General features: G+C 48.7%; 8 protein-coding genes across 8 annotated transcripts; 3 read left to right on the top strand and 5 right to left on the bottom strand.

Annotated features, from left to right (window-relative positions):
* Positions 1-91: 91 nt before the first annotated feature.
* Positions 92-1,813, bottom strand: TRUGW13939_06371 (uncharacterized protein; the record flags this gene model as incomplete). Its single annotated transcript, XM_035489524.1, has 1 exon — positions 92-1,813. The coding sequence occupies one exon, from the start codon at positions 1,811-1,813 to the stop codon at positions 92-94; it is 1,722 nt and encodes a 573-aa protein (XP_035345417.1).
* A 734-nt stretch (positions 1,814-2,547) lies between these two features.
* TRUGW13939_06372 (uncharacterized protein) lies at positions 2,548-4,512 on the bottom strand (the record flags this gene model as incomplete). The annotated part of the gene is made up of 7 exons (XM_035489525.1): positions 2,548-2,847; positions 2,901-3,511; positions 3,561-3,635; positions 3,685-3,725; positions 3,779-4,113; positions 4,161-4,361; positions 4,438-4,512. 7 exons carry the CDS (start codon positions 4,510-4,512, stop codon positions 2,548-2,550), a joined length of 1,638 nt encoding a protein of 545 aa, XP_035345418.1.
* An 803-nt stretch (positions 4,513-5,315) lies between these two features.
* TRUGW13939_06373 (uncharacterized protein) lies at positions 5,316-6,901 on the top strand (the record flags this gene model as incomplete). The annotated part of the gene is made up of 3 exons (XM_035489526.1): positions 5,316-5,406; positions 5,462-5,821; positions 5,877-6,901. 3 exons carry the CDS (start codon positions 5,316-5,318, stop codon positions 6,899-6,901), a joined length of 1,476 nt encoding a protein of 491 aa, XP_035345419.1.
* Positions 6,902-6,922: 21 nt separating this feature from the next.
* On the bottom strand, positions 6,923-8,131 carry TRUGW13939_06374 (uncharacterized protein; the record flags this gene model as incomplete). The annotated part of the gene is made up of 2 exons (XM_035489527.1): positions 6,923-7,086; positions 7,141-8,131. 2 exons carry the CDS (start codon positions 8,129-8,131, stop codon positions 6,923-6,925), a joined length of 1,155 nt encoding a protein of 384 aa, XP_035345420.1.
* A 546-nt stretch (positions 8,132-8,677) lies between these two features.
* Positions 8,678-11,140, top strand: TRUGW13939_06375 (uncharacterized protein; the record flags this gene model as incomplete). Its single annotated transcript, XM_035489528.1, has 3 exons — positions 8,678-9,121; positions 9,171-10,128; positions 10,248-11,140. 3 exons carry the CDS (start codon positions 8,678-8,680, stop codon positions 11,138-11,140), a joined length of 2,295 nt encoding a protein of 764 aa, XP_035345421.1.
* Positions 11,141-11,514: 374 nt separating this feature from the next.
* On the bottom strand, positions 11,515-13,119 carry TRUGW13939_06376 (uncharacterized protein; the record flags this gene model as incomplete). The annotated part of the gene is made up of 1 exon (XM_035489529.1): positions 11,515-13,119. One exon carries the CDS (start codon positions 13,117-13,119, stop codon positions 11,515-11,517), a length of 1,605 nt encoding a protein of 534 aa, XP_035345422.1.
* Positions 13,120-15,858: 2,739 nt separating this feature from the next.
* Positions 15,859-16,975, top strand: TRUGW13939_06377 (uncharacterized protein; the record flags this gene model as incomplete). The annotated part of the gene is made up of 3 exons (XM_035489530.1): positions 15,859-16,005; positions 16,090-16,299; positions 16,367-16,975. The coding sequence occupies 3 exons, from the start codon at positions 15,859-15,861 to the stop codon at positions 16,973-16,975; spliced, it is 966 nt and encodes a 321-aa protein (XP_035345423.1).
* Positions 16,976-17,530: 555 nt separating this feature from the next.
* TRUGW13939_06378 (uncharacterized protein) lies at positions 17,531-19,318 on the bottom strand (the record flags this gene model as incomplete). Its single annotated transcript, XM_035489531.1, has 4 exons — positions 17,531-18,246; positions 18,324-18,895; positions 18,949-19,143; positions 19,233-19,318. The coding sequence occupies 4 exons, from the start codon at positions 19,316-19,318 to the stop codon at positions 17,531-17,533; spliced, it is 1,569 nt and encodes a 522-aa protein (XP_035345424.1).
* Positions 19,319-19,476: the final 158 nt, after the last annotated feature.

Here is a 19,476-nt window from a genome sequence, read left to right on the forward strand (position 1 = left end):
CATCTCTGGGCACTGATCCAGCCATATTTCGTGCTCTCCAGAAAATTCATCTTTTTCGGTTTATCGACGAACAAGGTATACGGCATATGCTTTATGGTTTTCGGTTTTTATCTTTACCTATCAAACTTCTAGCTGTGTCACAGACCCAGACCATTGGGCCTTTCAACTCGTTATCATCACCTCGATTTGCCTCTATCTCGCTTTCAATCTGTTTGACGACAGTCTTGTTGCTTGTGATGGTGACAATGTCCTTGACCCAGCCGTACAGAAAGACACTACAGTTGATGTCAGTGAGGAGCTCCGAAACTTTCCGGGCAACTGGCGGTAATCTATTATGCTGCCATGCGTCGTTGATATCTGCTGTTGCGTCCACAGTTTTTATAGGGAGTTGCCACTGTTTCGGGATTCGATGGTCCGAGACTTGCTGAAACTGCTGAAGAAGTTCTTCTCTATCGAGCCCTTGCATATCGCCTTCTCCAAAGAAAATCGCCGTTCTCTTCTTCTCCGTCTCGGTGCCGATAGTGTCAACAATTTCCTTCATTCTACGGACGGCTTCCTCGGTGCAGACAAGCTGACGACTGCCCATTGCAGGCCAGAGTTCTGCACTGAGCAACGGTATCTCTTCCTCAACCTCGATTTGTCTCACAATGGCGCGATGGTGGTGTGCAGATGGGGCGATTCGATGTTTGTGAGAAAGATCGGACACAATAGCCAGGAGGATTGTACAGTCGACATTGACGGTATTGGTAAATCTCTCAAACGGGTTTGGAAGTAGTGTCGAGAGTGGCAAATCATTTGCGGATAACGAGTCTGGGTCACGATTGCAAAAGGCTTTATCGTTCATGAAATCGGGTAGTATTTTTGGTCCACATTCCACGGCCACACCTAGACTTCGGATTGTATTTAGAACGCGGTCTATTTCGGGAATCCTGCCCTCTACAAGCTTCGGGACCATTAGGCACGCAAGCGGATTTTTATATCTCACTCGTATTGACCGTGCTGTCTTGATCATGTCCGTAGCCATCTTGATCAACTCAAGTTGATCATTTTCGTCATCCTCGTCAGAGTCAGAGTCGTTGTTTCGTAAAACAGTCCTGTTTTGTAGTTCCTCGGGATCGTCTTCGTCTTCGTCGATACCCCAGCCCTTTTCGGCCATTTCAAACAGTAGACGGTTTTCCGAAATAGTTGAGATTTTGAGCCACTGGGCTCCGTCGTCATGAACGATATCGACAAAGGTACTGTTTTTCTTGTCTTGATTTAGCATTTTGCTTCCTTTTGTCTGCTTGCCATCTGGCTGTTGCGTTGTGCCATCATCGACTACCGGTTTTGTCTCTCTGTAAAACCTCTTTGAGAACGCCACCACACCCTTGCACTGCACCTTCGCTATCGTCCAAACAGTCATATAGAACGGCAAATTCGACGAGCGAAGCGTATGCACCAACCGCCTTTCCTCCATCTCCAAATCTTTCTCTCCTTCTTGTTCTCCTTCTTTATGTGCTTGTTGTTGTTGTTGTTGTTGTTGTTGTTGTTGTCTCTCCACCAATTTCCTCGTATCCGCCGCTAACCTCTCGAGCGTTTTCAGTTCCGACGACACATTCGAGCGTAGCTGGCGCATTTCGACGATGTGTTGCTGTTGCTGATGTTTGCGGAAGCGTGAGGCTAGTGCGGTCTGGAAGATGTCGAGTTCGGCGAGGAGGAGGCGGCATTGGTGCGTGAGGCTTGTGGAGAGGCTGAGTGCGTTGTCTCCATCTTGGTTTGGGGTTGTGGTTGTGGTTGTGGGCTCGCCATTGGGGATGGCGGGGTTTTCGGACATTTTTTTCTTTTCTCGTTTTTTTTCCTCTTTCGAATGCCTGTTTTATCCTTTTTTTTTTTTTTTTTTTTGAAGGTGCTGCACGAAAAAGCTGCCAGAAACTATCCCAATGCGTGTCGCGTGTATTGGCTTTTTTGAAGTAGATAGATCTATACAGCTCTCTCCATGCTATGACGTGAAAAACATGCAACAATTGGCTAGAACTGTCGCAAGAAAGACTTGTCTCTGATATTTCCGAATATACCAACCTTTCTCTCCTCTCCTCGTCGCGCAAAGGATTTGAAGATTATTGATAACAATGGGGAAAAGGTCTGTCTTGTGGGGAAATAAATAATTACAGCAAAATGTATGTGGCGGGGCAAAAAAGGGCCAGCGGCTCGGCGGAACCAATTAACTATGACTTCATCAAACACATCCTCTATTGATCTAGGGTGCTGTATATACTCAAGATTCATCAAAATTAATCATGTTTTATTCCAACTGTCTAGACTTTTGTATTAATCCTGTAACATAATAAATACAAGGCACCCAAAGGAGAGAAAGAACTCAAATTAACACCAGATAAATGGTTCTCATATAATAAAAAGTCATACAATTGCTAATTATACAGAAGCCAATCGTCAAAAAAAGAAAGAGAAGAAAAAAAAAACTAGTACTCTGCAAAGGTAAAGTACAATGGTGAGGATTTCAATCTACGAAAGCCCTGACTGGTAGTAAGTAGAGCTCTCTCTCTCGGCTCAAGTACTCCGTCCGCCAGTAAGCCCTCTTCGTTCTTCGGAGGACTTGCGGAAAGTGTCTTCGTCCTCGTCGTCGCTAAACTTGTCTCCGTCTTCGTCACCCACGGCAAAAATAGTCTCGCCGTCCAGAGATTCGCGGTGCTGGGGTGCGGGTTGGACGGGTTTCGGTGGCACCGGGGATAGCTCCCTTTCATGTCGGTTGTGGTGTTCAAACTCGTCGTCATCGATGCCGACAGCGTCCTCTTCGTCGAGTGAGTTTGCAAGAGAGCGGATTTCGAAGCCGTCGTCGTCTTGAGCAAGCTGGACGATGTTAGTAAAAGATGTTTAAAACAGGGAAAAAAAAAGATTCTTACCTCGTCGCTCATGGCAAATCGGCGGTTGTTTGCGGTTGGGCGCCACAGATACGCAATAAATGCAATATCGAAAAGATACACAATATTCAGCCAGCCATCCAGCACGAACCATCTGGTCTTCCAGTGATCTGGCACAAAGTTGGCTGCGTTGTGTCCGGCAAAGGCGATCGAATTGAGGAAGAAGAAACCAAAGATTACTACAATGCTGCCAAGAATGCACCACCACAGTTTCTTATACATCAATGCTTTGGTCTTTTGTCTCCGCTCAATCAGGTCCTTCATAGTCGAGTTTAGAGAGTTGAGTGTCCAGACGTAAAACGCCGTCAGGGTGGCGGCAAGTGGCAGGATCACCAGCAAAACCAGAGGTCCGGCACTGTCGGGTGCAATAGACAAACTTGCGATGGAATAGATCATACCAAACACAAAGTGGGTAATAGCAAGAATACGGACCCAGACCATGGTTCTTCCCAATGTTGGCTTGACGACTCCGTAGCCCATACAGACGATGAGCAGCAGGAAAAAGGAAAACGAGTTTCGACCGGCATTTAGGATGGCAACAATGATCATCATGACCTTGGATCCTGCATTCGACCCATGGCGATTCTGATAGTCTGTATGCATCACTTAGCTTTAGTCCTCCGAAGACATGACTGTACATACCGTAGAATATCCATGTCATAGCCTCCTCAACTATTAGGAAAATCAGGATGGCCGTAATGTAGTTCTGAACAGGCACTGTGACTTGGTTAGCATGGATCTCGAAGTAAGACGAGGTTGTGCCTACAGATGTCATGTCGGTTTTGAACGTAAAGGAAAGCCCAAAATCTTTGGGGGAAAAAGTCAGTGGCTACCAATGTGTCGAGAGGGAAGAGACTCACGCTCCAATAAGAGCATATACTATTGTCAGGCCACCGTAAAAGGGTAGTTTGGCGATCTGGGCGCCAGGCAGTTCGCCATAGGCATTGCGAAACTCAATAACTCCCTCGTACTCATGTCCCGAGTAGGCAAAAGTACTGACACAGTAGAATCCGGTGTTTTTGATGGGGTAGTTGATGGCAGCAGGGTCTTTTAGGTTGATGGCTTGTGATAAGATTGGAGATTTCGAGTTCTCCGTGGCGTTCTCGGCTAGGATGAAAGCGCCCAGTTCATCTTGGGAACACAACTTGGCCTCGACATTGGCTTGGTCGCATATTGTTGCAAGTTCCTTTGCTAGCTGTTAGACAGGCTTTTGCATGTAGTTATGCCCAGAATCCAACTTACATCATCACCACCGCCGGGAGCCGGCCGCCCGATCAGTTGTTCGTCACCCCATTCAAAAACGACCAGACTGACCAGGTAGTCCTCGGCCACGTCCTCTTCGATCTTATTAAACTTTGTGAGAATGAACGGTTCGACGTCTCCGCCCCAGGCCTTTCGGCTGTACATGCCGGCACATTTCTGTCGATGAGCATCGTCTTGTTTCTAAGGGTAGCACGGGATGGATGGTTAGTCAACAGAGCCTCACGACAGAGGGTCTTCCAAGGGCACTGGAACTCACTATCTCGACTTCATTTGCAAAAACCCCGCTTGCCAGGAGCGTGGAAAGGGCGAGGGTTGGGAACCAGCCCTTCATAATGGCCGGAGGTTGCGCCCAAGACGGACAGAGGCCAATGGTTGTCGAATTTCAGGGATCGGGTTCACGCCAGACAAGGATCGGTCGAGTATCGCACGAGACAGCTAGATCTCCTTCAGCAAATGTAAAGCACAGAGGGCCGAAAGCAAGCAGTGCCCTTCAATGGATGGAAATGGGCGTGTTGGCTTCTGGATGCTATTGCGGTAGTTGGCATCTCCAGGCTGAGCAAACAGGCTCCAGCTAACTAAGACCGGGAGTCAACGCTAGCCCGCTGCGAGGCCAATCAGCACAGCGCCCGCAGATCGCAGACCCACAGAGGTGCGACGACTGAGGACTCTACAATTATTATTTAATATCTTCAGAGCTTCAGAAGCAAGTCAATCGTGCCTTTATACGTGCAGCATCATTTCAGGATCAAGGATCGGTGCTTAAATCTCGTTTTTAGCATATGAGTAATCAATTCAACAATCTACAATACACAGCAAGAAGAATAACAAGGTTGTTATATCAAAAGGTTGGACACATACGTAATGCTCTCTAGAAAGAAAAAAGAAAGAATTTTTGATTTTACCCACTCGTTGTTTGTTTAATTTAACAGTTGAATTTTTTGGTGCACTTTTACCCTTCATAATGTATCGGGAATTCGGAGTACAGAAGTTCAATTGCCAGATTGGGATTAACCCTAATGCCTTGGAGACATACAAGTGAAATCTGAAGCACGTGCCGCTGGAATAGGAAAGAGCTCCTTCCGCGTGTGAACCGGATGCCTCCACCAGCCCTGACCGATGGCTTCAGTGTCCACCATGAGCCAACCAGGCCAGCAACCTTCGCAGGCGCAACTGGCGCTCGCAATCGCCATCGTCAACGCAAAGCCAGCCGCTGTGCCGGTCCTGGGTGAGTAAGAGTGCCTGGCAATTCCGACAGCTGCAGCTGACATGACCTTCCCCAGACCATATCAGCCACATTCGCTCTCACATCAAAAGCTCCAAAAGCCATTTCGATTCCTACAACAAGTATTTCGATAGCGTGACCTTCTGGAAGAATGCGTACACCAAGGCCGAAGACGAGCAGAGCAAGCTGAACAACCGCATCTATGAGCTGGAGCAGCGCGTTGAGTCTCTCAAGGGAAAACTCAAAGATGGCAGTGTGGATTCTACCCCAGAGCGTGGCAAGCGCGAAGCAAGCAAGGACCCGAGTCCTTTGGGGTCACGAGTGAAACGGCAGAAGACGAGCGCTGCGCCAGTAGTCATTGGAGTAGGGCTGGAACAGCTAGACGATGCCATCAGTCGTTTACGCTCCGAAGAAGCATGTCAGTACCGGGAAATATTTTGTGGGTAATCCTGTAGGCTAACCATCAATCACAGCGGTCGGTTCGCTGCTACGGCATCTCTTGATACTGCAGCAGAACATGCGCAAAAAGCCAAACTGGGCGGTCCTTTGCGTGAATACGATAAACGTGTGCAAAGCCGCCGAGACGGCTGTTACCTCAATCTGCAATGACAAACAAAAGACGACGACAGAACGCGATCCAGTGACCATTCTCGTCATCGTCGAAGAATCCCATAGAGTGACATGTCAGTGTATCAACAAGATGCTGCGTTCAAACGAAGGGCAAAAGTATGAGGGTCAGGCTACGTACTACTTGGTGTCTTTTTTCGAGGTGGCTTTGCACGCGCTGGACAAGCTGTGCCGGTTTCAGGCACTTGAAAAAGACAAAACCAAGCAGAATTCAGAAAAGGCAACATCAAAAAACGCAGGAACAAAACAACCAAAGGCTCCCGAGACAAATACCCCTGACGAGCTATCAGAAAGCGTCAGGCATCTGGTTGCGGGCATGCTGCTGACATCAACAACCGTCATTGCCAAATACGAAAATGTCCTTGAGGGCTACCTCTTTGTGCTCCTGCGCCGAGTGGGCACTGTTCTTTCTGCCATTGAATTCAACGAGATGGTCTCCAATCCCGAGCTACAAGCTAGCGAAACCAAACTCCCCTTACCGGATGGTCTTGTTCGTGCAGGCTGTTCCGACGCTGTGTCTTTTCAAGCCTCTCAATTTGAGGCAATTCACCTTGCGTGGCTGTTGGAAAAGGCCGTGGCGCTAGTCTATTCGCTTTCAATGAAATCGCCTTTTAGCGTTTCTGACGGGCCCAAACCTGACCAAAATCAAAAGGAGTCGCTTCTGCGTTTCACCAAGAAGAAAATGCAACGTACGCTACTCAAGGCGGTATTCAGGGAAGACGAGCCTTTGTTTCTCGACTCTCTGAAAAAACGGCCACAGCCGGGCAAGATATCGGTTATGGACACAGAAGATGAGATGGACTCGGAATGGTTTTCGCGAGAAGTATGGAGATTGCTAGGGTGGGATATACTTGAATCTATCTGGAAATGATTTTTTCCTATATACTATCCGCTAATTCAGATTCAATATGCGGACTGCATTGCCACCAAGAACAGCCCTGACAGCTTCTTGGTCCGGGCTCAATGTTTTTTCGATTGCTGAAAAATTTGTGCTCACGCTGAGCCATTCACTATCTTCTTTTTCGTCCAGGGGAGGAAAGAAAGGATGATCGGTGCCTGTTTTCGTTAGATGAAGTAGGGAGTAAAGTTTATATATAGATAGTCACATACCAAATAAAAGCCTATCATGACCACCTGCCGCGTGTATTGCTGCCTTTAGCCCAGCCTCCCCATACACCACAGCATCCAGATATATATTGGTCTTGAGAACATCCCACACACTCCTCACAGGACCCTGGGTCGTCCCCCCATTTGCCACAAAATGGCGCTCATGTGCAATACAGCTCTCAATCCTGCCCGCCAAAAACGGCAATGTACCACCGGAATGCGCCAGCAAGATTTTTATCTTTGGAAACCGATCAAACACACCAGACAGCAACATACGCGTCACAGCAATGGTCGTCTCCAGCGGGAACCCCAGCGCGAGCGGAAGCACATGGCCATATCGCTGCGTGGCCTCGGCGCCTCCAAACGCTTCGTCGGGGAGACCATAGTGAGGGTGCAGGAAAAGCAGCGTTTGCGTTTCTTCGAGAGATGACCAGATCGGGTCGAGCGCCGGGTCGTCGAGACCAGCGCCCAGGCCAGATGTACCCATGATTATGCCGCGCATGTGTGGCAGGGTTTTGAGACGTGTAATTTCGTTAGACACGATAGATGGGCTGGGCGCGCTGAGCGGGAGGGCGCCAAAGGCGTATAGCGTTTTGGCACCACCATTACCCTCAGCTTGAGCTTTTGTGCTGCTGCTGTTCACTCTCGCACATGTCTCTTCGAGATCATTGTTGATCCGCTCAGTCCATGACTGCGCCTCATCGGCATCCAAAAAGTCGAGCCATGGGTTTGCCAGCGATATCACGCTGGTGGTGATTCCATGGCGCCGCATAAACGCGAGTTTGACGTTGATGTCCGAGTACGACGAGTCAACGGGTCTTCCTCGCTGGTCGGCAGGGATGGACGCGCTGTCGTCTGAAGACAGGATAATCAAGCGAGAGTCTGCATTTTGGTCGGCTGGGTCGTGGACGTAGGGCACTTTTTTGCGGGAGCGGAGCATGTCCAGGTACGCTGGAGTGTAGACATGGGTGTGGATGTCTACGATGGGAGGCATGGTGATGTTTATTTTTTATTTCTGACTGTGAGGTGAGTAGACAGGCAAATAGCATGAAAATAGTAGGCCAGGAGTTGTCTATTAGAGTAGAAACAACACCCCAAAGAGGAGAATGCGGGGCAGACAAATACATATACGATAAGATACGATAATACGGTGATACGGTGGTATGCGATAAGATAACGATAAGGCGTCCATCTCTATACTACTACCCTCTATACTACCCTGTAACTGCCTGGTCATAGAATTGTCTGTTCTTATTGGACAATTGGCTTGTACAACTGTCTCCAGTTTATAAAGCTTCGTATAAATTATGGCCGAGACAATTGGCTCGCGTGTTGCGGATGAAATGTCCGGGATCCATCATATACATTCAGCACTCTAGTATGAGGCTCGAGTCGGATGGATTATCAGTTTGTTGCGTCACTAAACTCTAGGCATTGATATAATAGGCCGTAGGATGGCAGCTGGCCCCTGTATGAATTGCCCTCTGCGTGCTCTACGTGCAATTCATGCCATGCAGTATTTATTGACTATTGACTGACCATGTTCCCAGACCAGTGTATTTCCCTTTTCGCCCTGCTGGCAGTGGCATTGGCAGCTACCCAGGCAGATACCTCTGTTTCTCCTGTGTCTAGTTCTGTGTCTGTGTCTAGTTCTGTATCCAGTTCTATCTCCAGTGCTGCCTCCAATTCTACTACCTCTACTACCTCTACTCCGAGTACAACCCCAACCCCAGCACCCACTCGAAGCCAGCCCTCGCCCACCCATGGCTCATTCAGCGGCACACCGACAACATCCGGCGCTCTAAGCGCTACTCAAGTCGGCACCAGCATCTCCGTCGGCACCCCTGAGCCCAGTGCTACAACGTACTCGAACGACGGGAACATGCACGACGCCCAGCCTGCGCCGTATGTGCCAGCCGGGGGAGTCGGACTGAATACCACGCCTGTGTATAATGTCAAGAGTGACTTTGACTATCAATCTCTGGTAATTCACGTCTTTCTTCTTTCTCTAGATCACTGCTAACACTTCCTAGGCACTGGCCCTATACCAAGAATGGATCGAACTCGACCTCTTCCGTTTCGGCCTGGCGCAGTTCAACACCAGCGACTTTGAAGCCGCGGGCCTGTGCAGCGACGACCGCTATCTCATCGAATTCATGGCGGAGCAAGAAATCGGCCACGCGACCATGCTTAGCAACATCCTGGGAGACCCTGCACCTGCACAATGCACATACAACAACTACCCATTCACAGACGTCCTCGGCTTTGTCAATTTCACTCAAAGGCTTACCCGAGTTGGCGAGTCCGGCACATATGGGTTTCTGCCACATCTCGACTCCCGTGAAGCCGCGCAGTTGCTGCTAGGCGCTGTGTCGACCGAGGCGCGACAGCAGATGATTTTTAGGCAGTTTGGCGGCCTGTTCCCCATGCCCGTGTGGTTCGAAGTCGGTATTCCGCAGTCGTGGGCATGGACGCTGCTGGCGCCGTATATCAGTTCGTGTCCAGCGAACCAGACGCGTCTCGTGTGGCAGAATTTCCCAGCGTTGAATATCTCCACAGGCAACAACTCTAGTGACGCGTGCGCATGCGCAACTGACAATGGTGATAATACAATGCCAGCAATTACACACAACCGCAGTATCCCGCTCTCCCAGCCCGGGCAACAGGTAAATCTAACGTGGGACAGCCCCGGGCAGGCCATTGGCCCAAACAACAGCTACACGACATCCACATCGGCCGGTAAGCCAGCGTACGTCGCCTGGGTGACGCAGTTAAACGTGACGTACTCAAATCTCACGCTCAATGCCGGCGGCGGCAGTGCGTCGACTTCGGGGTACACGATTCAGCCAGACTTGCAAACGTACGAGGGGGATCCGGCGGTTAATGGGACTATGTTTGTGGCTGTGACGGATGATGATCCAGTGCTGACCCCGTTTAATTTGAGTTTGATTAATGCGCATGTCGTTGCGGGGCCGGCTTTGTACCAGGCTGGTTGACTTTTGTTATGAAGAAGTGAGAAATTATAATAGTAATAATAAAACTTGACGTTGATATAGATGGTAGAATACGCTAGTACAAACCTGACTAGCGCGACCCACACTAAACTCTAGCAGCTCCGACGTCAGAATCCACATCAACACTCAAACATTCAAAAAACCATCCCCAATCCAACCTTTACAGAATGGCACAAAACCGTAAGCAGCGTCGCGCTGCCGCCGCAGCTGCAGCCGAATCCGCAGCAGACATCCCACTCAAACACCCGCCTCCCGCAAGCGAATCCCGAAAGAGCAGCAACAAAACCCTCCTCGAAATCGCCGCCGAACGCCAGGGCCAACAGATCCGTCATTCCGGAAAGCAACAGCAACAAGAAAATGCAAAGCTATTCGATATGGATGCAAAAGAGACACAGTTTATTCAGATCTCGCCGGAGGGCGGAGTATCGCAGTTTGACCCGCAAGAACATAATCGTCAACAACGACAACAAGAAGAAAACGAAGAAGAAGAAGGAGGAGATGCATCGCTACCGCCCGTAATAGACACACTGCTACTCTCCACACCGTTGACGACGCTGCATCTCACACTGGCATTTTTGGCCGCACACCAATACGCACAATTCGTTCCCCTGGGCGCGCTTGCGTGGGAGTCTTGTTTCGTCGCGTTTCCAGTATTGACCCTCTGCATACATTTCGCGCATGGGCATATCGTCTCCTTCAGGCCCAAAACCAAGCCAAAGTCAAACCCAGAAATAAATGGTCTATGGGACCTATTCTTCGGCCGACCCTCGTCCAAAACGTTTGTCTTCTTACCGCTGGCGATCTATCTGGGCGTGTATTTAATGCGACTCACAAATGAACAGGGGTACTATGCAATCATGAAGCGCGCACCCAGTATCGGCACAATGTGGGTGTGGTGTGTGCTGGAGATGTCGCCGGTGGCAGGGCTGTTGGCGTTTTTGGCGCCGTTGGGGTGGGGGGTTGGGTATATGGGGTATGCCATTTTTTAATTTTATATAAAACACATGTAGATATGTTTGCATAGCGAATTGATTATATATATATATATATATATAAGAGTGGTATAATAATTGATTAGTCTAAGAAGATAATAAAGGGTATGACAAAAAAAAAAGCGACAAGCAGTTGGCCACCATGGGTATCTGTTCAATATCAAAGCCAAAACATCCAAACGAGATAGAGAAGGAAAAAACGCCAAAGCCAGAAAATCGAACAAAATTAAGAAATCGACAAAATCAAGCCAGTGCACTTTTGGTAAACATAAACATTAAATATTACGCTGCCAGACAGTTCTGCCAACCTGCATCATCAATGCAAGAGCGAAAAATAGATTATTCGTAACGTCGTGTGTCGTGCGCAACCATCAATGACTGCATGTCTCGACGGTTGCAGCCTCGGCTTCAGGCGAGTCAGACTCAGCACAGCCGCGAGCCGGCGCAGGCTCGGCCACTAGATCATCGGCCGTCAGTCGCGACATTTGGCGACTGACCTCGGCCAACTGGGTGCTGTTGCTAGGGGTTGGACCAAAATAGTCCAAACGCTCCAGGTCTTCATAATCCGGCAGCGATGGCAGCGGCGAGCCATGGTAGTCCTCCATGGCGCAGGTGCCGCTGAGCGTCGCGTAGCCCGGCGGGCTCGCCGGCACGTCGTTGTAGACGGGCGGCATCTCTTCGTCCCAGCTGATGCCCAGGCCACCTCTTTGGGTGACCAGCAGGTTGAACTGCATGCGCAGCACACGGGCAGCGCCCGTCGGGGTGATGAGGTTGGTGTTTTTGTTTGGGCAGAATTCTTCAGCCACAATAAGCTCGATCACGAGATTGTGCTTCACTTCAAGGGAGCCCTTGACGTCGAGATCGCAAACGGGGTTGCTGCCCGGCTTGATGTTGGCCAGGAACTCCATGTTGATTTCGCCGCCGGCGGTGTCAAAGTCGGTCTTCCATCCCGTCTTCTCTTCGTTGTGGCCGATAATGCGAGTCTCCTGGTGCAGGACGCCCTTGCCTTCGCCGCCCACCTTGTGGGTGTGTTTTGGGCAAGCGCTCGAGACTACCTTTTGGTGTTCCTCAATGCGCCACATCATCTTCCGCAGCCGCCAGCGTGTCTGGCTATCTTCGCCCTTTTCCACGACGCCGCTCAGGTTCATCTGCACGGGAAACGCGCCAATCGGGTGCACGACCGAGGGCAGCACCACGCGGCCGGTCAGCTTGGTCGGGGGGAAGATGCGGAGAGAGGAGCGATCATTGCCAGGCAGGATGGAGCGGTTGATGGTGAGCGGAACCTTCTCGATCAGCTCCTCTCCAGTGGTTGTGACAGCGCGGGCAACCAGCCAGTACTCGATAGCGGCCAAAGTCCCTTGAGCGCTGGCGGGCAAGTCTCCAGGAAATAAATAGCTAAAAGGAAAGTCGTGGTCGCCCTTGCTCAGTTTGATGGACTCTGTCAAAAAGTCCCAGCGCTTCAGCTCGTCCTTTTGCACGCAGCAGCTGCCGCAGTCTCGGGTGATGGGCTTCTTCGTGGTAAAAGTCTTGGTCAGGTTGACGGTAAACGACTTGAGGGCGACAGAGCCGACCTGGCTGGACACGGTCAGGCGCAGACGGCCAGAAAACAGAGCGCCGGTCGAGTTGGCGGGCGTGCCGTAGAAGACCAGCGGCGGCGATTCGATGATGACATTGAGTTTGGCGGGGAGCAGGCGAGGATGGTCCTTGGCCGAGTGCCGTTCCTTGGAGCGAGACGAGCGTCCGAGACTCAGACGCTTCTCCTTGTTTGGGTGGATGATGTGGTCGACTGCCGCCGAAAGCAAACGCTCGGGGCTCTCGTGGCCGTCAAGCCCGAGCGACCACGAGTTGCGCTTGGACGAGGGACCGGACTGCGAGGGCGTCATCTCGTTAACCGATGTGGTCGACGAGGACAGCGAGGCGGGGAAGCTGGCATGTGGCGAGGTGCGGACGAGGCTCGACAGAAGACGGCCCGGCATGGTGCCTCTTGGATCTATATTCGCTTGTATAGATGGATATCCGATGGTGGTGATGGGAACGAGAATAGCAAAAGTGTATATATATAAGTGTCGACAGAGCCGTATCGAGAGGGGACCCTCTGGCTTTGTACTTGGGCAAAGAGCAGAAAAAATCAGGACGCTCCACCTCGCGGGAAAGTTCCTGGCCACTGATGAATCTGGCCGGCCCGTGATGCTCGACACAGGGCGTGGTGGGGCTGGTAATACCAATACCGTGCCGCTTCCGTCGTGACTCACTGTTGGAATTTTGGAGTAATAATATTTTGTATTAATTGATGTGATTAATAATGTGATGCTATTATTATATTGCATTGGGTATATACTCTTAAATAGGATTGAATACTCTGCGAACATACGAGGCATATGCAGTGTGATCCGAGCTGCGAGCACGGGGAAATACTGCAATGCTTAATCAGACGAGAGAGTTACACCGCATACATATGGCATTTGAGATGGTTTCGTAAATAAACATGTAATACACCGTACGGATATCACATGAAGACAGGAAACAATGACGAGAGCGGTGTCGCATCTCCGCGGTGTGTATGTGGCGGAACGGTAAATTACGCCTGTTGCGATCTGAATGACGCCATGCACCGCCTGCCCCACCATCCGAAAATAAATTACGCCGTAAATACGCGGTACCGCCCAAGAAAATTCTGTCCGCCAGCTGATTTCTCTCGAAAATTTCTCCTGACTGCTGCCTCTTTGGGCTAAGCGGCAAATCCCCCGCCTGGGTTTGCACTGTATGTACCCCGCACTCTAGTTTGACTCATCACATACTCACATGTTGACATGTTGACATATTGACATATTATTATTATTTGAATATTGACGCTGTATTTACTGCTGATCTGTAATCCCTGATCACCAGAAAATCTAGACCCGGATCATCCCAGAGCTTGGGCGGCGCCTTGCAGCTGACGGCAGGCTGTGACTGGCCCCCAGGGTTGCCATTACATAACACCTGGATGATCGCCTTGACTACTATAGTCAAAAGTATCCTTGGATTGTATACATCACGGGAGACGTCACGCCACGGCCTTATTTATCCATTGTTTTCCCATCGCTTAATACTAAATACTGCAATTGCAACATCCGCGCAATTGCACCACAATATTGCAATGATTTGGCAATGCAGCAGCATAAAGCGCAATTGACTCCTTTGTACCGATGACGTGATTTTTTACTACCTGAATACATATTATTAGTATAGAATTACGCCATGATCTCAATCATCAATCAGCAGGACACGTGGGACGCCTGGCGGGGCCGGGCTAGACCCGACTATTTCGCATGGTTCAGTCGATCAAGGTCCTTTTTTCTTGCCGCACTGCTTTGTCCGTTTTTCACCTCCTGGGCTGTTTGACAGCTGTAACTGGCCGGCTAGGACTGCTACATCTGTAGTAGTACATACTACGACGCGGTTATGCTCGGCTTTCGTACCGGTATACATCCCGCCCCTCTTATTGGCCGCCCGCTTTGGATCCAGGCACGAAATTTTTCTCTCCATAAAAAAAATAAAAAATCAAAAAGATCAAATGGAATTTCCGCCCCAAAACTTGAAAACTCGGTAAAGAAATCTCGCCGCGGAAAAGTTTCCTGATCGGAATACTCCAGTGGACCCCGGAAATTCCTTTGGTCTCATTCCGAGTCTCCGAGTCGTGCGGCTCGGAATCTCGGAATCTCGGCTTCTCTGATTACCTGCCGTATACGGTAAGATTCTGTACCTTTCGATGGAAGTTAAAATTTGTTTTTAGCATCATGGTTCTCGTACTAATTGATGGTGGAGAATTAACTGATACGTGTCAAGCTTGAGAGCGATTCGTCAAAAACGAGTATACTGGTACATGGTGTTATTGGCATGTATTGGTATGTCAGGCCACCATGGATGGCCTTGACCTCCAATTTGTTGGATGGAAAAGGCCGAAGAAATTCTTTTAATATATATTATTGAATAATATATTACCTGAAGAAAGGATAAGCACTGGTCTCAAACTAAGAGCCTTCTTGGCGGGCGGTAGCCGGACACGTACACCCATTGGTTCCTACAATTCTCTCAGTACGTACTATCATACTATTGGTCTATCTTTATTTACATCAGACTATTAGCCTAAATATCATTTTTATTATGTATATTAGAAGCAAACTATCCGTTTAATTCAATAGCTATATATAATGTAACCTCTTGCTTGCTTTCTACTCACTTTCTTTATAATGGAAAGTATGTTACATGTTAATGTAGTTTGTACCGCGGTGGAAACTGGTGCCTGAGGCAACAAAGTATATGTATCAATATTAGGTGAATATCGCTACCCCATGTTACCGAACCACGCCAATGTCTGGCCGAAAGGACTACATAGCGAGATCCATAATGCCAAAGATTTGACGCACACCTCCGTACTCTCTATTCCGTACTAATATCGGCATGGTGATAGGCGTGGGGAAGCCCTAACCCCACGCCGGCTATAGACGGAGACGGGGATGGGATGGGCAAAGACAACATCATAGCATGGCAAGTTGTTGCTGGTATAACATCTATTTCGTCCGGTTATGTCATGGAGCCAAAGTGTTGACAGCCGAGTACTTAAGCTCGTGAAGCCTATATCTTGTCTTTCATTCAATTCACTCAGCCGAGAACAAACCGAAAGATCAAAAAAATATTTACTATTTTAAACAACAAAACATTGACCAACAAAAATGGGCGACGAACCAAAAGATTCACAATTCAACATCGTCACAGTCAAGCCACTGCACCCTACATTTGCAGCGGAAATCAGCAACGTGGACTTTTCAAAGCCATTATCAGAAGAAGTATTCCAAGAAATCCACAAAGCAGTCACCAAGGTAAACCCCCCACATACTAGTTACTGGCAATTTTGCAACTGCGCTCACACTTTTTTTTCTTTCCTTTTTTTTGCACCTTCAAAGTATGGAGTTGTTGTGTTTCGACGTACTTGTCTAAACGACGATAGCCATGTTGCGTTTGCCGAACGATTTGGCGAACTAGACGACATTACCCCATACATTGCAGCGGGCCGGAAGCATCGGTTGAAGCATGTTCAGCTATTCGATGTTAGCAATGTCGATATTGATGGGAATATCCTTGATCCCAACTCGCCTCGAGGCCAAGCGAACAAGGTACTATCTCTCTCTTTCTATCTCTCTCAAAAAAGGTATACCTTGCTAACTTAACTTTCCACTAAAGGGAAACGAACTGTTTCACGTGGATTCCAGCTTCAACCCACGGCGCGCCGGATACTCGCTATTACTTGCCCACGAACTGCCACCGGCTGGATTAGGCGGACACACAGCATTCGCCGACACACGTACTGCCTTTACCGACCTGCCCGAGCCGTTAAAGCAGGAGCTTCGCGAAAAGAATTACATTGCTGCCCATTCCATGCACCATTCCCGGAAACTCGCTGCTCCGGAATATTTTGCTGACCTGGAACCACTCGACCACCAACCCATGGGCCGGCATCAGCTACTACAGGTACACGAAGCCTCTGGCCGGGAGAATCTCTACATCGCAGCCCACGTGCACCATATCGAAGGCATGAGCGCCGAAAGGTCGCAGGAACTACGAGACAAGCTTTTTGCGCATGCCACTCAAGAAAAATACACGGTGGAAATTCACTGGAATCAGCCGGGGGATTTGGTGATTTGGGATAATACGTGTACTATGCATCGCGCTGTCGGGGGTCCGTTTGTTTCGATGCATAGGCGAGATATGCGTAGGGCGACTGTGCATGATTCTAGTTCGCAGGCTTGGGGGTTGAATGAGCATACGGATGAAAGGGTTGGTCTTCCCTAGGTCGGTGAATTTCTTCGAGGATATGTGATGTACTTGTTAAATCAGTCTTGTAATCTTTTTTTCCCCCCAAAAAACCTAGTCCGAGACGATAATCAAAGTTACAAGCATACAATTGAGTCGATATTAGTACTACTATCTAATTATCAATGTTTCACCAATAAAACTATGAAAAAGTTGACGCTTTGCAACGCTATATAATATTAGAAATTTATAGGGTGGTGGTAAATCGGACATGGACATCTGGAGAATTCACTAAACGTATTATTACTATTCGTTATATATTTATCTCTAAATTGATTGACTTGTTTCTATATGTAGGAGTATGGGACTCGACTGGATTTCATTTTGAAACTGTGGTTAGATTAAGCTGTTTATAAGTTTGTTCTTTAAGATGAAGCGTGTAGCAATTGATTTATATTGCATTGAGGCTAGTTTTGGACAAGGATATAGATAGGAAACCGGGGAGATCCCCTGTACATAAAGATACCATCACTTCTCAAAAAAAAAAAAAAAAAAAACCAAACCACGGTATCAAATCTCAGGGAAGCTGGCATCTCAAGCATCTGCAATCTCAACATGTGTAGAGTCAACCTTTGATTGTTCGACATCTTCAACCATAGCAATGTTATTATTCTCACTGATATTCTTTTCGAGTCCCAAAATAGTCTTTGTCGTAGGGATTCCGTTTTTGAACATTGCCTCAATCTCCTCCAGAGTCCTTTGGGAAGTCTCGGGAAAGCAGAAAAACGTATGCAGAGTCATGACGAAACTCAAAGACCCAAAGATAAGATATGTCTTCCATTTGATATCCTCAAATGCCGGAGGCACAAAATAGGACAGCGCAAAATTGAATATCCAGTTACTAGCAGTTGCGACAGCGGCAGCTTTGCCCCGAAGATGAAGAGGCACCAATTCGGGAGGATAGATCCAGGAGATTGGGCCCCAGCTGGGAGCAAAGGATGCAACAACCAAATACGAGCAGGCAATCACGGCTTTGGCGGGAGCTCCGGTAATTGACCAGCTTTCTTCGGAAATATTGTTCAGGCCACCTGGTGGTGCGGGTTTTCCATAGCCGGCCATTAAGCCCGCGCATACAAACCACCAGATAGTAAGGGAGATACCACCGCCGATGAGCATGGGGCGACGTCCGATCTTGTCGACAAAAACGAGTGCGAATATAGTAGTGACCATGTTGATCACATAGTTGATCGACGAAGAGACGAGATTGGCACTGCCATTCAGACCAGCCATCCCAAATACATACACAATATCTACAAAGTCAGTTAGCCTTGGGAATTATTTTGTTGAATACACGAATTGAAGCAATAAAAGAAAAAGAGTAGCTCACAATACATGATGACATTGATGCCGCTCAACTGAGACCATATTTGAACAAAAATGCAGATATGGGTTCTCCAAATCATATTGGGGCTGAAGAGTTCCCAATACGACGAGGTTGAGGCGTCGTGGTCGGTGCTGCAAGTGCTCTGCAATTGCTCTATTACAGTCCTTACCCCTCGATCTTGTCGGTCTCCGTTTGCATGCACCAAAGCGAGAATATCGATGGCCTCTTCCCATCGATCTTGTTGCGCAAGCCACCGAGGAGATTCCGGGAGGAAGAAGAGCGCAAAAAAGAGCAGAATGGCGGGTGTCATTTGCAGTGCCCACGGAATTCGAAAGGCTGCAGAACCATCAATATAGGAGCATGCGTACGATATGTAGAACATGATCAATATTCCCCATGTGATGGCCCACTGCTGTGTGCCGACGACGAGACCACGTCGATGCGGAGGAGCTAGTTCGGAGACGTAGACTGGTACCTGAGCAGAACAGATTCCCACCGAGAATCCGTTTATGAAGCGGCCAACAATTAGCATTCCGATGTTCTGAGACGCACAGATGATAGTGCTTCCAACGAGCCTGGGTGTGGTGAGCCCCTTGTTACTAGTATACAGGGCAAGAACTGGACTAACCATATCACCGACCCAATTTGAACTGCAGTTTTTCGTCCAATTTTATCAGAGATAATCCCCGAGGCAAGAGAGCCAAGAAAAGATCCACCGGGCATGCTGGCAGTGATGCCGCCTTGTACAATTGCTAGCGGTCCGTCACAGGATTCCGGATTCGGGCCTTGATTGAAGTAACATGCGTATTGTGTGGTGCCGATGCTTCAACACATTAACATAAAAAGAGCAGGTCGAGTGAGGATTCCCAGTCCAAGACTCTGGGTAGAAAGACCGGGTAGGTGAGAGCTCACATGGCAGACATTGAGGAGATATCAAAACCAAACAGACTACCGCCAATTACTGCAAAAGCAGTGATGGCGTAGATGTTTGTAATCATCGTGTAGTTTCAGTATGTGGTAGAACTTTTTTTCAATTTTCAAGCAGATCGAATTGCCACGAAACATTGAGTAATTGACTCACCGGACTGCGTGCAGTATTTAGCTAAATTCATATATAGGCAGTTTTCTTCATTTTGCGGAGAACCCCGGCATCCCC

Source organism: Talaromyces rugulosus, chromosome III (genome assembly GCF_013368755.1).
Source record: "Talaromyces rugulosus chromosome III, complete sequence".
Taxonomy (NCBI): Eukaryota; Fungi; Ascomycota; class Eurotiomycetes; order Eurotiales; family Trichocomaceae; genus Talaromyces; species Talaromyces rugulosus.